The sequence below is a fragment of the Python bivittatus genome, unplaced genomic scaffold (genome assembly GCF_059951505.1).
Source record: "Python bivittatus isolate LINGU-HERP-01145 unplaced genomic scaffold, Pbiv_v1 ctg000520_np1212, whole genome shotgun sequence".
Lineage (NCBI taxonomy): Eukaryota > Metazoa > Chordata > Lepidosauria > Squamata > Pythonidae > Python > Python bivittatus.
The window spans coordinates 3,096,468-3,109,367 of NW_028277080.1; the positions used below are offsets into that span (position 1 = coordinate 3,096,468).

At 38.6% G+C, this 12,900-nt stretch overlaps 2 protein-coding genes across 4 annotated transcripts in view; one reads left to right on the top strand and one right to left on the bottom strand.

Annotated features, from left to right (window-relative positions):
- The window catches only part of POPDC2 (popeye domain cAMP effector 2), a 30,949-nt gene extending 26,506 nt beyond the window's left edge, over nucleotides 1–4,443 (top strand). For 2 of the 3 annotated variants that reach the window (XM_007435289.4, XM_007435290.4), the window contains exon 4: nucleotides 1–4,443. Coding sequence is in view for 2 of the 3 variants with exons in the window: in XM_007435290.4 (XP_007435352.1) it covers nucleotides 1–86 (86 nt within the window). In the remaining variant the exon portion in view is untranslated. The other variant, XM_088147520.1, reaches the window with a different exon arrangement.
- PLA1A (phospholipase A1 member A) overlaps nucleotides 2,897–12,900 on the bottom strand; it is a 25,916-nt gene continuing 15,912 nt past the window's right edge. The window contains exons 7-11 of the mRNA XM_007435294.3: nucleotides 11,732–11,899; nucleotides 9,649–9,738; nucleotides 5,613–5,721; nucleotides 4,500–4,664; nucleotides 2,897–2,981 (exon numbers count right to left, since the gene is read on the bottom strand). Of these exons, the coding sequence (XP_007435356.2) occupies nucleotides 2,897–2,981; nucleotides 4,500–4,664; nucleotides 5,613–5,721; nucleotides 9,649–9,738; nucleotides 11,732–11,899 (617 nt within the window). The remainder of the gene's footprint in view (nucleotides 2,982–4,499; nucleotides 4,665–5,612; nucleotides 5,722–9,648; nucleotides 9,739–11,731; nucleotides 11,900–12,900) is intronic.

Below are 12,900 nucleotides of genomic sequence, written 5' to 3' on the forward strand. Positions count from 1 at the left end.
CTTTGGGAAACCACCTGAGGACTAACCACCCTGCCCTTGCAAAAGGACGAGCCCCTCTGGCTCCAACTCAGACCCCAGAACTCTAGAGAACAGCGATAGGGAACCAAGACCTGCATGAAGCAATAAGACCACTGATCTCCAGTCAGAATGGCCTTCATTACTTGTGTGTCAAAACATATAAAATGTCTGTCAGTGTGATGCACCTTGAAAGATATACATAGAACAGAAAGGCAGTGATGGGATATTTTCCAGAGTGTATCAATCTGCTGTGGCACCTGGATATTTATATTCTTGAACACTTAATGTATGTTAAATACGTTACATGTCTTTGAATTATGATGGTATAATCATATTTGGGCCAGTTTATAGTAATTTATGATATTTTAAGTGTTAACCTCCCTTTTGAGGTTCTGTCAATTCTCTTCTTTCACAAAACAAAGAAGAAAGAAAGCGATTTATTTCTTCCACTTTGGTTATCATTAGTGTGCTTGCTAATGTGAGAAGGAGTCATCCTTTGCTATATTCTGCACAAAGGCATCCCACAATAAGACAGGACTTAAATATTTGATTCCCCCCCCCCCCCCAAGTTGGTAGCTAGTAGCAGACTGTCAAATTGCCCCAAGGGAAGAGGTCAGAGCAGTGAGGAAAGGCCATGGCAGGAAGATCCCAGTGACCAGAGGGAAGGAAGCATGCTGACAGCAGCTTAAATTAACCAATTGATCAGTCCCAGTCCCTAACTGGGTCATCACCCATATTGTCAATCAGGGATCATTCATATGGTAAGACTAGTATCATGAGAAGGAGAAAACTCTACTTTAAAATCGGAGTAGCTAAAGACACATTTAAACTGCCTCTGAGGTGGGCTGGGGAAGGTGATATCATGAGGATATGTCTTTTAAGAATGATAAGCGAGGTGTTTTTGTGTACATTTAGCAGGATGTGAGGGTGAACCAAAAGACTATCAGATCTTGGCTGGATGACCACTATATGGCAACAAAGGGTTAGGACTGCCTGGATCTCTGTGCTGCAGGATTATTGCTGCCCAGACCAGGTACTGTTAGGATAGATGTGGGGAGGGATGTGGGGGAGCAAAATTACAAGCATAAGAAGGATTCTGCTGGCTTTCAGCTTAAAGTAACTGAGCTTAGAAAAAGGCTGGTTTTTTTGCAGGGATGCAATGAAGTGAGAGGAATGAAGCATAAAGTATATGCTGCTGCTACTTTCAATAATTTACCCAACTTGCATAACAGTGTGGAATCAAAATCCAGGACACGAAGGCAAAATAATCAAGGCTTCACTGCAGTGTTTATTAGGCAGTACGTACTGGAGGGGAACCCCACCAAAGGTTAGTGGGAGATACTCCCCTGTAGGCACAATGGATGCCCTGATATTTATACAGCTCTACAAGAAAGGGGAAAGGAAATAAACACATACATATACATATTCATACGATGATGCAGACATACCTAAATGAGCAATACTTCTCAAGTTACTTTCTCTCCCTGTTCTTGGCTGCTATCTACAAGGACGGAACAACTGCTATCTATAAGGAAAGCAATAGTGTCAGAGGGGAAGAAACAAATTGTTCAAGGTGCCAACTGCCAGGAAGAAGGCATCCTCTCTTACATTGCTATGGGGATGTTTGTGATAAGGGGTTTACAATCAGCCTAGTTCATGCCAGCTTCAAGGGTGCTGCACATTCCTTTATGTTTCAATTTTATTAAGGTGATCCCATTCATCTAAGGCCTCCAAAAACTTGCTTCTTTTACCCAAAGATTTACCCAAAGATATATTTTCCTCATTTTCCTCACAACAGAAATGAGGTTGCTTTTCAACAGGGTGGGCCACCAATGACTTCATGTTCCTTTTGGAAAGCACTGGTGTGATGAAAAGACTTACAAAATGACTCCAGGAAGCCAAGTGAATGGAAAGTTAAATCAAGACTTTATTTTATATTTTATTAATGACATGCAAAGGTTCTATAGTTATAATTTGGAGGTTGTTGTTTTTAAAACCTACAAAAACATCTTTACAAAATGAAATTCAAATAGTGATGCCAAGCCTGGTCACCAGTCCTGAGTTTGTGCTGGTACTGTACTGTATTTCTTTTAACATTAGAGGATTTTGCTGAGACAGAAGGAGGAAGATGTTGTAGATACTCTCGTACCGAAGTCAAGATCTAGGAGATGAAACTTATGTATGTCCACCTTCTATCCTTCCTCTGTTTTGAAGTAGGTTATACGGCACAGAAAATCTTCATATTATCAGCATGTCAGATGTCCTGAGCAAAGATTTTAGGACTAAGGGATAGAATTCTGCTGCCATATTCTGCAGAATATTGGGTGGGATGTGAATGGGAAAAGTTTCTGCAATATTGTGGAAAGTCATCATCTAGTAGGTCAGAAAACTAGGTTGAATGTGCTAATGGACATAGGCAGGTAGAGGAAAAATTCATGAAACGCCCTCTTCCTTGATACTGGCCTTTCACTCTTGAAAGCACAATCAAGCAGACCTACCATTTGTTCACTTCTAAGTGAAGAACTGGATTTACAGGGGATGGTAATATCTGGGGAGTAATTCAAACAATTAGCACCATGTACAGCCAGTTTCCGCTGTAAACCTGCAGAACCTACTTATTTCTACTTCAGATTGATGAGAGATAGGTCCTGTTGAATTAAGTGCTGTTCCATTTTATGGACATTGTATCTGTTTATTCCATAGTTGTACAATTGTTTAGTTTTACTAAAAATAGGCACAAAGTATTAACAATTGAAGTGAAGCAAGTATACTGGGACAGAAACATATGTTCAAATAACACAACTCATTTGATTTTAGAATATTTCCCTTCACAGTTACAGCCCTGTAATAATCTCTGTGTCCACAAGGCAAAACTGTACTAATCACACTGAATGTTGAGGTTCTGGAGAAGGGGGTTATGGCTTGTAATAGTCAGCACTTGTGGCAAACACATCATCTTCTCTCTGAAGAAAGAACAGAATAAAGTTAAAGGATACTAATTAAGCTTGTAATACATTTTAGTAAGATGCCATATAACAATAATAATTACTATGAGAACTGGAATTACCGTTCTTCAGCCTGCCTTCCTGAATTAATAGTGGGTAATTTTCTGCCTTATGTCTTTATTTTTAATAATTTTATTTGTCAGAACACTTTCCTTGGTTGTGGTGGTGGTAGGTTTTCAGTCCTGGGCTATCTTTGCTAGATGTGTGTTATCTTCTATAACAGGGGTTGGCAACCTTCTGCTTGCAAGCAACAGTCCTTACCCACCAAAGCATTCCAGAGATATGTGATTAGGGTAGGTTTTGGAGTTTTTGGCAAGAATAATATGCAAAATAGGTGTGTTAAGCATCTACGCTTAGTTCTTCTCGTCTATTTCTCTCACAGATGCCAGTCTTTATGTTTCTTCTGCAAAAGGACATGCTGACCTAATATGAAATGTTAGGCTATACCACTCTTTTAGCAGTAACTTCTCAGAGCTTAAGTTCTTTTAAATGACAAAGGAAAAGACACCTCAAGAGAAGTAAAAAAAATAGGTAAGAAGGATACACTGAAAAGAAAACAAAAAATAAAACAAAACAAAAAACAAACAAAAAAATCCAAATGGCTCCTGGAATGCATTTCTTAATGCATTAATTTATTTATTAATAATTAATTTATTAATAAATAAAATTAATTAATTAGTTAATTAGTTAATTAATGCATTAATTAATTCCTTAATGGTTCTATCAATTTTCATTTTCTAAACTGCCTTTCAATACCTCAAAGAAAGGATGACAGTTTCAACCAGTGGTAATCGGAAGAAATGGAGATGGGGCAATCTGTATGAGGTCCTTAATTTTAAGTTTGGTTTCTGTTGTATTTAAATTGATTGTAATCGACTCAGAGGGCCCCTCTAAATGCAGCATCTGCACTCATCTGGCAGCATGGCCACACTGCTGCATCCTCATGATGTTATCTTCCTTGTGTGTGCTGGAGATCCCCTGACAGGGTGGGGAGGCCTGGTGGTGGCAGTGCTTCCCATTTGTGGCAACAATTGCCTCCCTACAACAAAAGCAAGGGAATTCCCCCAATTCTTCTTCTTAACTTACCTGCACACAGCAAATAAGAATGCCACCACTTGGCAACGTAGTTACTGTGGTGGGACAGGGACTGAGAACAGGTCAGACAAATGTTATGCCAGTTTACAGTGGCACAAGCAAAGATTATTGTACCACTGCCTTCAAAAAGGAAGGTTTGAGGAGTGGAAATTGTGCTGCTTGGAGTTGCCCAGTGCCTCTGAGACTGTTTAAGCTAAAAGCAAAACTCCAACCTCATATATTTTAAAATAAGACCAGTGGAAGAGGAAAATGCCTCAAATGTACATCTTGATTAATTGTATACAGTATTCCCAAATAAATTAAAATACCAAAAAAAAAAAAAAAATCTCCCAACACTTTCTTTGCTAGAGACAGAAAGATAGAAAATTATTTCTTGCTTACTTTTTATCCACAGGTAGAGATGCAGTACAGAAGTGGCCAACAACAGGTGTCTCATCTTTGGTTCTCCTCCAGAACTTGTGATGGTGCTGCAACATCACACTTTCTATCTGGCATAGTGGAGCAGAATGAGTCAGCAAGCCTTTGCCTAGCATTTGCTGCTTGGGTCTGCAAAGCCCAATAAGATATAAGGGTGAGGACAGAAACCAAAGTTTTAACTGAGTTTTTGTAGAATTATCAATACATTGCAGGAAAGAGCTATAATCGAACTGCAGAGTGAGCTCTGAATAAGTCTGAACAAAGGCCATTTTCCATTAGGATCCAAAGAAAATCTGATGGTCTCTGCACACCTTTATTTTGTATGTGTAAACTGGAGTGCAGGAGGGGAGGAGCAGATGAACAATGGGAGAAAAATACATTGGGAGGGATCAACCATTGTAGGAAAAGCTGATAGTAAAGAAATGTGGCTCTGCTACTTACACAAGCTATCAAAGTAAAAACATTCTGGAACTGCAGTAAACTTAGGTTTTGAAAATTCTGCAATCACACATAATTGCTTATGTCTTCATAGACTAACACTGTAAGTCTACGTGCTTCATATACAAATGTATCTGGCTCTGTATTGTTGCTACTGCAGTATTATGTGGAAATATCCATGGCACAATCCTAACTAAAATATGTATTAGTTGGTGGTGTTAGGATATGTTCCAGAAATCATTTCTAACAACTGAGATGACTTTTCTGGCAAAAAGATCTGCCAGGGGAACCAATATATGCTGAGAGAAATAAAAAATGGGATGGGAATGGGCTAGGAGAAGAGCAGAGTTATGCCACAGACAAATTTTAGTCAGTCTAGGTAGATATTCACAATACTGGCACAAAGTGAGGTCAGGAGAGGTAGTCTTATATTATCTTGCAGCACACTGAATCCAAGGGGAGATTAAAACTTGCATCGCATATTCTGAGCTGGGAAGATTCAACACAGAACAGATCCAACAAGTCTGACAGCAGCTGGGGCTTAGCCATTTTGGCTAGTTTGGATTAGGCTGCCTATTGGATAATTGTGCAAGCCAAAAGGAACAAAAAAGGACATTGGAATTGTCCATTATTACTCACATGATGAAGCTGGTGCTGGCTGAGGAGTTGTTACTGAGAAAGGTTATCTCAATATTGGTATCTGAAGTTCTCCTCTGCTGCAAGTGGAATTCCACAAGCATATGGTGTACTAGGCAACAGAGAATGCACATTCTGAGCAGAGAGAACTAAACACAATTAGCCTCCATTATTAAAAAGAAAACTGCTGCTAGGAATGTCCACCCCACCCCCATCAGTCAGATCCTTTAAAATCAAGTAATAATAGATCTATAGGATGTTTTATTTTGCATGGGAGAACATAGGCATGAAAATTATAATTCAATCTAAAATATTCTTCTACAAACAAAATACTGCACCTATATCTGTGCATTTTTAAAAAGATCTTTGTATTTTAAATGTATAATTCTACTTCTCTAATTTATTAATATTGCTTTGTGTCTGTATTCCAAAACTGAACCTTATGACACCCCACTTGATACCTGACTTCAGGTTAATAAGAAAACAAGTACTGTTTATGCATGTTTGTTGAACCTGCTGTGGATCCACTGAATAGATAGACCATTTAGTCCATATTGCTAAAGTATCATGCAGTATTAATACTTGGTTAAAAGAACATGAGAGGTGTTGCTATCTAGGACAACATGAAAAATCAGCAGTAGCAGAACATGTTCTGCTTCATATTGAATACCAGGTCCAATTTGAAGACACACAGGTCCTGTCAGCCACATCAAACTACCATGTACAACCACACAGAGGGGCCATCAAGATCCATAAATATTCCAACAATTTCAACAGAAAGGAGGAACATTTGAAAATCAATAAAGCATGAATTTTAGCTTTATGCCCCACCTAGATTAAATAGCCTTTATCTATTCAAAAATAATCTGCAGTAGAAAGAACAATATCTAGCAGTATCTTGGCTCAAAAGCAGTCTAATCAGGAACCAGCTGTCTTGGAATTCTCCAAAATAAACCAATCAGAAGTCTACCTACACAAAGAGCCAATCAGCAGTTGGGCTCAAAGACAGCCCAGTCAGGAACTAATACTCCTGGAATTTGTTCAAAAGAATGAATCAGACAAGGAACCAATCAGGAACCAGCTTTCTTGGACTCCTGTGACATGAACCAATCAGAGAGCAGCTTGCCAGGTTTAAATACAAGAGCCCAGACAACCCTGAAATGCTGAGTGGCATATCAGAAAGCAACTTACTCTGCCTCTAAAGATGCCAGCTATGAAGACTTCTGAGTGAGGAATGGTGAGCTAAGATGTTTCTGAAGGAGCAGAGATGATGCTGTGGCCAAGATTGATGGACTGGTGGCAAATCTGGTCCAATGAACCTCTCCAGATAAGGAGAGGACAAGAGATTGCCCACTTGCACTCTAGACAGCTGCTTCTCATGAGGAGACTGCAGGACAGCAGTCGACTCATGGGTTTGAGTGCCGGGAGATGAGGAAAGTCATCAACTGCAGTGGCGCCTATATGGACACTGGGTTTGTCAAATCTCACTTTTGGAATATAACTGTTTTAAAGTTAAAAGAGATCTTCTGAGCAACAAGTTTGAAAAACTACCAGGTGACTGATCTTTTATTCCAGAATAAAGGAAAAATTAAGAATTTAAAGAAGACAAAATAAACAGCAAAAATCTAGATAAGAATTTAATCCAAGAAAGTTTGAAATGAACTAAGGGACCAGACAAATTTGAAATACAGGTAATCCTTGACCTATGACCATTTGTTCAGCAACCATTCAAAGTTATGTTGGTGCTGAACTAATGATGGTCATAACCGGTCCTTGGAGTTCTGGCTGTCCCAGCCCCCACACCCCCCACAGTCACATAATTGTGACCTGGGAGTTTAGCAACTAGTTTGCACTTACAACTGGTTGCAGCAGCCTGCAATCACGTGATTGACTTTTGCAACCTTCCCTGCTGGCTTCCCCAGAAAGTCAATGGGGAAGCGGCAGGGTAGGTTGCAAGTCACTGGGGTAAGTCTTCCCCAACTGCACCCACCCCCAGCCCCTCTGCATTTGGACCACGTTGACCACTTGTGCACCCTCACACACCCGTCCTGATCTGTGCCTCTAGCCCACCCCTTTGCACTCCTCCAACCCTTCCTCACACACCGCCTTGCTCCCTTCTCCACCTGGCAGCAGCCACTTACCTGCCTGTCAGCCTGGGATTTGCAACTTCTTGCCGGCTTCCCTGCTAATTTTGGTTGTGGGAAGCTGGCAGGAACATGCCTCACCTAACGACTGTGGCATTTGGTTAACAACAGCAGCTGAGACTGCAGTTTATGGCTGCATTGCTTAGCGACAAATTCCAGTCCCAATTGCTGTTGTAAATCAAGGACTACCTGTATTTGATTTAATATTTGAAATATTATGACTTTTGCTTTAAGACTTTTGAAATAATTAAAAACAAAACAGTATCTTCATGGAAATATTAATTGTTTAGTATTTTAGGAAAGAGAAGATTAGCTGATTTTTTTAAAAACAAATGGGAAAGAAATTTGCAACTACAATGACAGCAACAGTATCTGCTCATGCAATGCACTATTTAAAAGATCTTAAAGAAGAAATAAAAGATGAGAAGAAGAAGAATTTGGAAGAATTTACAGATCAACAGGATGAAGAGGTAAAACAAACTCCAGCCTATGCAGAAATACTGAAAAATAAAACAGAAGTTATGGACTATAAGACACTGATGAAAGCTAAAGTGGAAATACAAATGATAAGCCAAGAGATGAAAAATGACCTGGGTAATGACTCATTATTAGATTTATGAAAGAGGGTTGTTAAAGCCATGAAGAAACTCCAGAGATGGGAGAAAGAAAATTTGGATGGAGATCAAATCCTACGACAGCATCTTATTGAAGCAAAGATTAAGATTGTTAGGAGCAAAAGAAAGGAATATAAAGTTGACCTGTTTGATCATCGTTAAAACAAGAAATACTTTTATAAAGTTCTGGGAAACCTTTATGGACCTTTTGCTGATACTGAAAAGAAATGATAATTATTTTTGGATTTGTGGATGGATAAGAGTTGAGATATGGGAAGAAGTGATTTATGTAATATAATATCAAAGGGGGTAGAGAAATGCTAAATTTGCTTGTACTTGTAAAAAAGATTGGAAGTCACTTTTTAAAATATTCTTTTCTTTTTCTTTCTGCATTTTTTTTTCTTTTCTTTCTCTTTGATTTCACTTTGTGTTATCTTTTATTACTGTTAAAATTTTTAATAAAAAGTAATTAAAAAAAGATAAAGATGCCAGCTGCAGCTGCTGGCAAAACATCAGAATAAAAAAACCCTGGACCACGAACAGTCAGCCTGAAATCTCATCACTGCTTCATGGGGTATTTTTCAAAAACTTTACTGAAACTGAGATAGTTTATGTCTACAGCTTTCTGGCAATCTACTAAGAAAATTATCCAGTCAGTAATGAAATAATATTAGTCTGATGAGATTCCTTAACAAATCCATGGTGATTTCTCATAAATACTGCATTGTTTTCAGGGTGCTCACAGATCAGTTCAAACATTATAAGCTCATTTTAGAATCTTTTCAGGTAGCAATGGCAGAGTTACTGTCTCCAGTTCTCCAGATCCTCCATTTTCACCTTTTTGAAGATAGGAATAACATTTGACACCTCTGGTCATCTGGCACCTGTTCTTATTTCTCAAAGACAATGAATAGAGGTTCAGCCAGACCATTAACAATTTTGGGTGTATTCACAATCCTAAGTGTATGAATAAAGAAATGAAATGCCAGTCTTCTTCTAGATCTAGTCTTGCCTCTGTTCCTCAAACTCCTTTGTTGAAAATATTAGGTTAGTACTATATATGCCTAGATCTTCTCCAGAAGAGACAGATGTAAATAATTCAATCTCAGTGTGGAGCTTTAAAGCAGAACTTTAACTACAAAATCAAGAGGAAGGTCATTCTGTGAAGTTCTGTCTATACTGTGTATTCATTTACATTTGAAAGGGGTCAATGTATTTGGTTCTGAATTCTAAATTATTGTCCACTGATACAAAGAAAGTTTTCAATTTTCAGTTACTCACCACAGTATGGTGCTGATGCAGCTGTGGCCAAGTAAACTTTAACCTCTCTAGGCAGTGTTTTCATGTTGAGTCCTCCGTTGTCCAAAAGTCCTAGATCAGCATTATAATACAGAAGAAAACTGAATTCTACAGTGTATAAATGGCATGTGAATATGCAGTTAGTATTGGGTATCAAATTTGAGATTTTGTAGAACTCACCTTTTATTTAAACAGCAAAATTAGGTATGAAAAGGAAAAACTCAACAGTTTGTGAATGAGGTGAAATTGAAGGTGAAGGCAGCATCTGTGTCTCTTTCCTCCTAATTCATAAATTATACCAGCTGCAGTATGTACAGGATATTTCTCTTCTGGCCGGATAGGCAATATCTTAGGGGCTGTGGGTCAAGATGCAGGCTCCAGGCCTTTCAGAGAGTTGCAAGAGGCTGTCTGAGGAAGTGGTGATACTACTAGGAAAGAGCAGGGACCAACCTAGTGGGAACAGTTTCAGACTTTGGAGAGTTAATTGTGACAATGGGAGTAGAGGCCTTGGGAAACCAAATCACTTCCATTTCCACCTTTTAAATCCCCCCAAATCTGAAAAAGGATTTTTTTCAGGCCATTTTGTGGAGGGTTAGGAATGTTAAGGGTGGGAATGGGAGCAGTGTGCTTCTAGAAGTTTCCTTTTTGCATTCCCACTCTTAATTTGAAAAAAAAAAGTGCTGGTATTATCTCTGAAGAAGTTTCTGTTAAATTATGCTTAATGTTAGAATCTCAAATTTGGAATATCAGCTAAGGGTCAGCTTTTGGGATCTATTCTGATTTTTACTAGAAACCTGAAGTCCACTACTGTAAGACTAGTACTATTTTTCTCAGTGCTGAGCTTAAGTGCTCTTCACCCATCCTGGAGTTGGCAGATAATCATACCAGTATGAAATCTGCTGTCCTCAGAGCAAATCAAATGCTGTCTTTATTGCTTAGCTCTATCCTCCCTCTATTACCTTTGTTCTCAGTTCCTGTCAGTCACCTACCTATAAAGCCTCACTGTTTATAAGCACCTTGAAGCTGTCAGAATAGCACGGGAACGCTGTTTTAACACTGGAACTGCACATGAACTTAAACCTGTCTTCTTATGGGGTAGGGATGAGATGAAGCAGGGATGTCCACAGAGTATAGTAAAAAAAGTCAAGATGGTGGCCACAATTATTTAATCGAAGCTCCGCCTGATTTTTAGGTTTGTTGCACATAAAAAAATGGTTGGAGCTCCAATCACACATTGTGGGTGCTCTGTTGAATTTTTGATCATACTTTATCCAGTAGACACCTCTGAGGTGAAGGCAATGTCATGGGAAGATGGCAGAAAAAGATGTTGCTACAGCATATTTGTATTGGAGTTCAGTGGAAGTAGGGAAAGACCTTAGGAGACATACTCCTTTTTAAGTCACAATGGGCATCCTGGCTACCCTATTTCAATTGTCATCCACATGATCCTTGTCTCATTTCCATGGTTTTCTGCAGACTTACCTTGTAACTTGCATGCCACTAAACACAGGCCAGCTGCAAAAGGCAGGGCATAGAGAAGAGAGCTGGGACAATTCACTGTTGTCTCAGCAGCTCTTCCTGTTGCCATAGCAAGAATTTGGTTCCAAAATTTGCTACTGCAGAAAAACTGTTTTGAATATTAGGTTTGGGCTGAGTTCTTCCACACAAAAATCAGTTAAGTGTGGATATCCCATTCTTTCTTTGTCTGTTCTTTATTTTTTTTTTTAAATAAATGAGGGAATGGGAACAAAATTGCTTTATTACTGCTGCACTCTGGTTCACTGTCCAGATACTTGGAAAGTAAACAGCAAAGTCTGATGGGGAGGTGGAGTCATAAATTTCAACAACTTATATTTTAGATTTGTTCAGATTTGGGGTGTGCAAGTTCAAACTTTGACAGAACTTTCAATAGAATGTTATGTCCCCAGCAGAGACCTGGATTTCATTTGTCATCTCACAGGAAACACATTTCTCAAGGAAGATTGAACTCCTACCATATCCTGACTCCACTCACATCCTAAGTTCCCAAAGTTTAGATTCTGAGGTCACTGCAGAAGGAACTTACCGACTGTAGGACAGGAGAGCAAGAAAGGATCGAAGCAATCTAAACAATGACCGGCTAAGAAATTCTTATAACTGGGACAAGGGAAAGCCATCATGGGGCAGGAATCATTCAAGGCACTGATGTAGAAATGCACAGCTCTCATATGGTCACAGATCAGATAGTGGTAGCCTGGAAAGGGAAAGAGACAGAACATATGCTTGAACAACTGGAGCTGCATATTCATGACAGTCATCACTTTGCTGGATGGTGTCATTTCTCATTATTTTTAACCTCACTGTATCTGAGAGGCCATTAAAATATAAATGTGATTACAGTTTTATTTAAAAAAATTTAAAAAGCAATAAAAAGGAAAAAAAATGGCCTAGATTTTTTTTTTTTTTTGGTGCTTTCAAGTCAGTCTTGACTCCTGGTGAGTGCCTGGAGAAGTCCTGCAGTTTTCTTGGCAAGATTTCGGAAGTGGTTTGCCCTTGCCTGCTTCCTAAGGCTGAGAGAGAGTGACTGGCCCAAAGTCACCTGGCCAGCTTTTATGCTTAAGGTGGAACTAGAACTCACAGTCTCCCCGTTTCTGGCCTGGTGCCTTAACCACTACACCAAATGGCTCTCTATGGAAATGTATAGGATTCTTTTAAAAAAATGGTTGAAATTGGATGAATGTCCCTTTCTTTGCCTGTTTAAAAAAATCCAAGAGTTTAAATCAATTTCTTAACTTATAGTTAAATCATTTTTTTAAAAGATTGAATGAAAGCTAAAATATAAACTTAAGAGAAAGACATTTTTAATTCAGGAAGACTCTGGGCTTTTAAACCAGTCCTGAAGAAGATTTCAATTAATGGATTAAATGTGGCCTTAACTGATTTGTTCTTATGCTTTAACTATAATTTTGCATTATATCTTGTTTTCTAATTGTCAGCCTTCCTATTTATAGTGGAAAAATGAGACTACATGTACAGTATTTAATTAAATAGGATCCCTTTACATATACTTCTAACAGAGAAAACAGCAAGGCTAGAATTCACCTCCTCAAAATTTAGCAAAATAATGTCCATGTAGTCACCAAGAGTTAAGTTCAACTCAAAAACAAGTTCACTTTTCAAATTTTTTTTTATACAAAGAAGTGTTTGTGTCATATGATTTAAGGAATCTTGTTTAACATCTAAAATTGTCCAGCT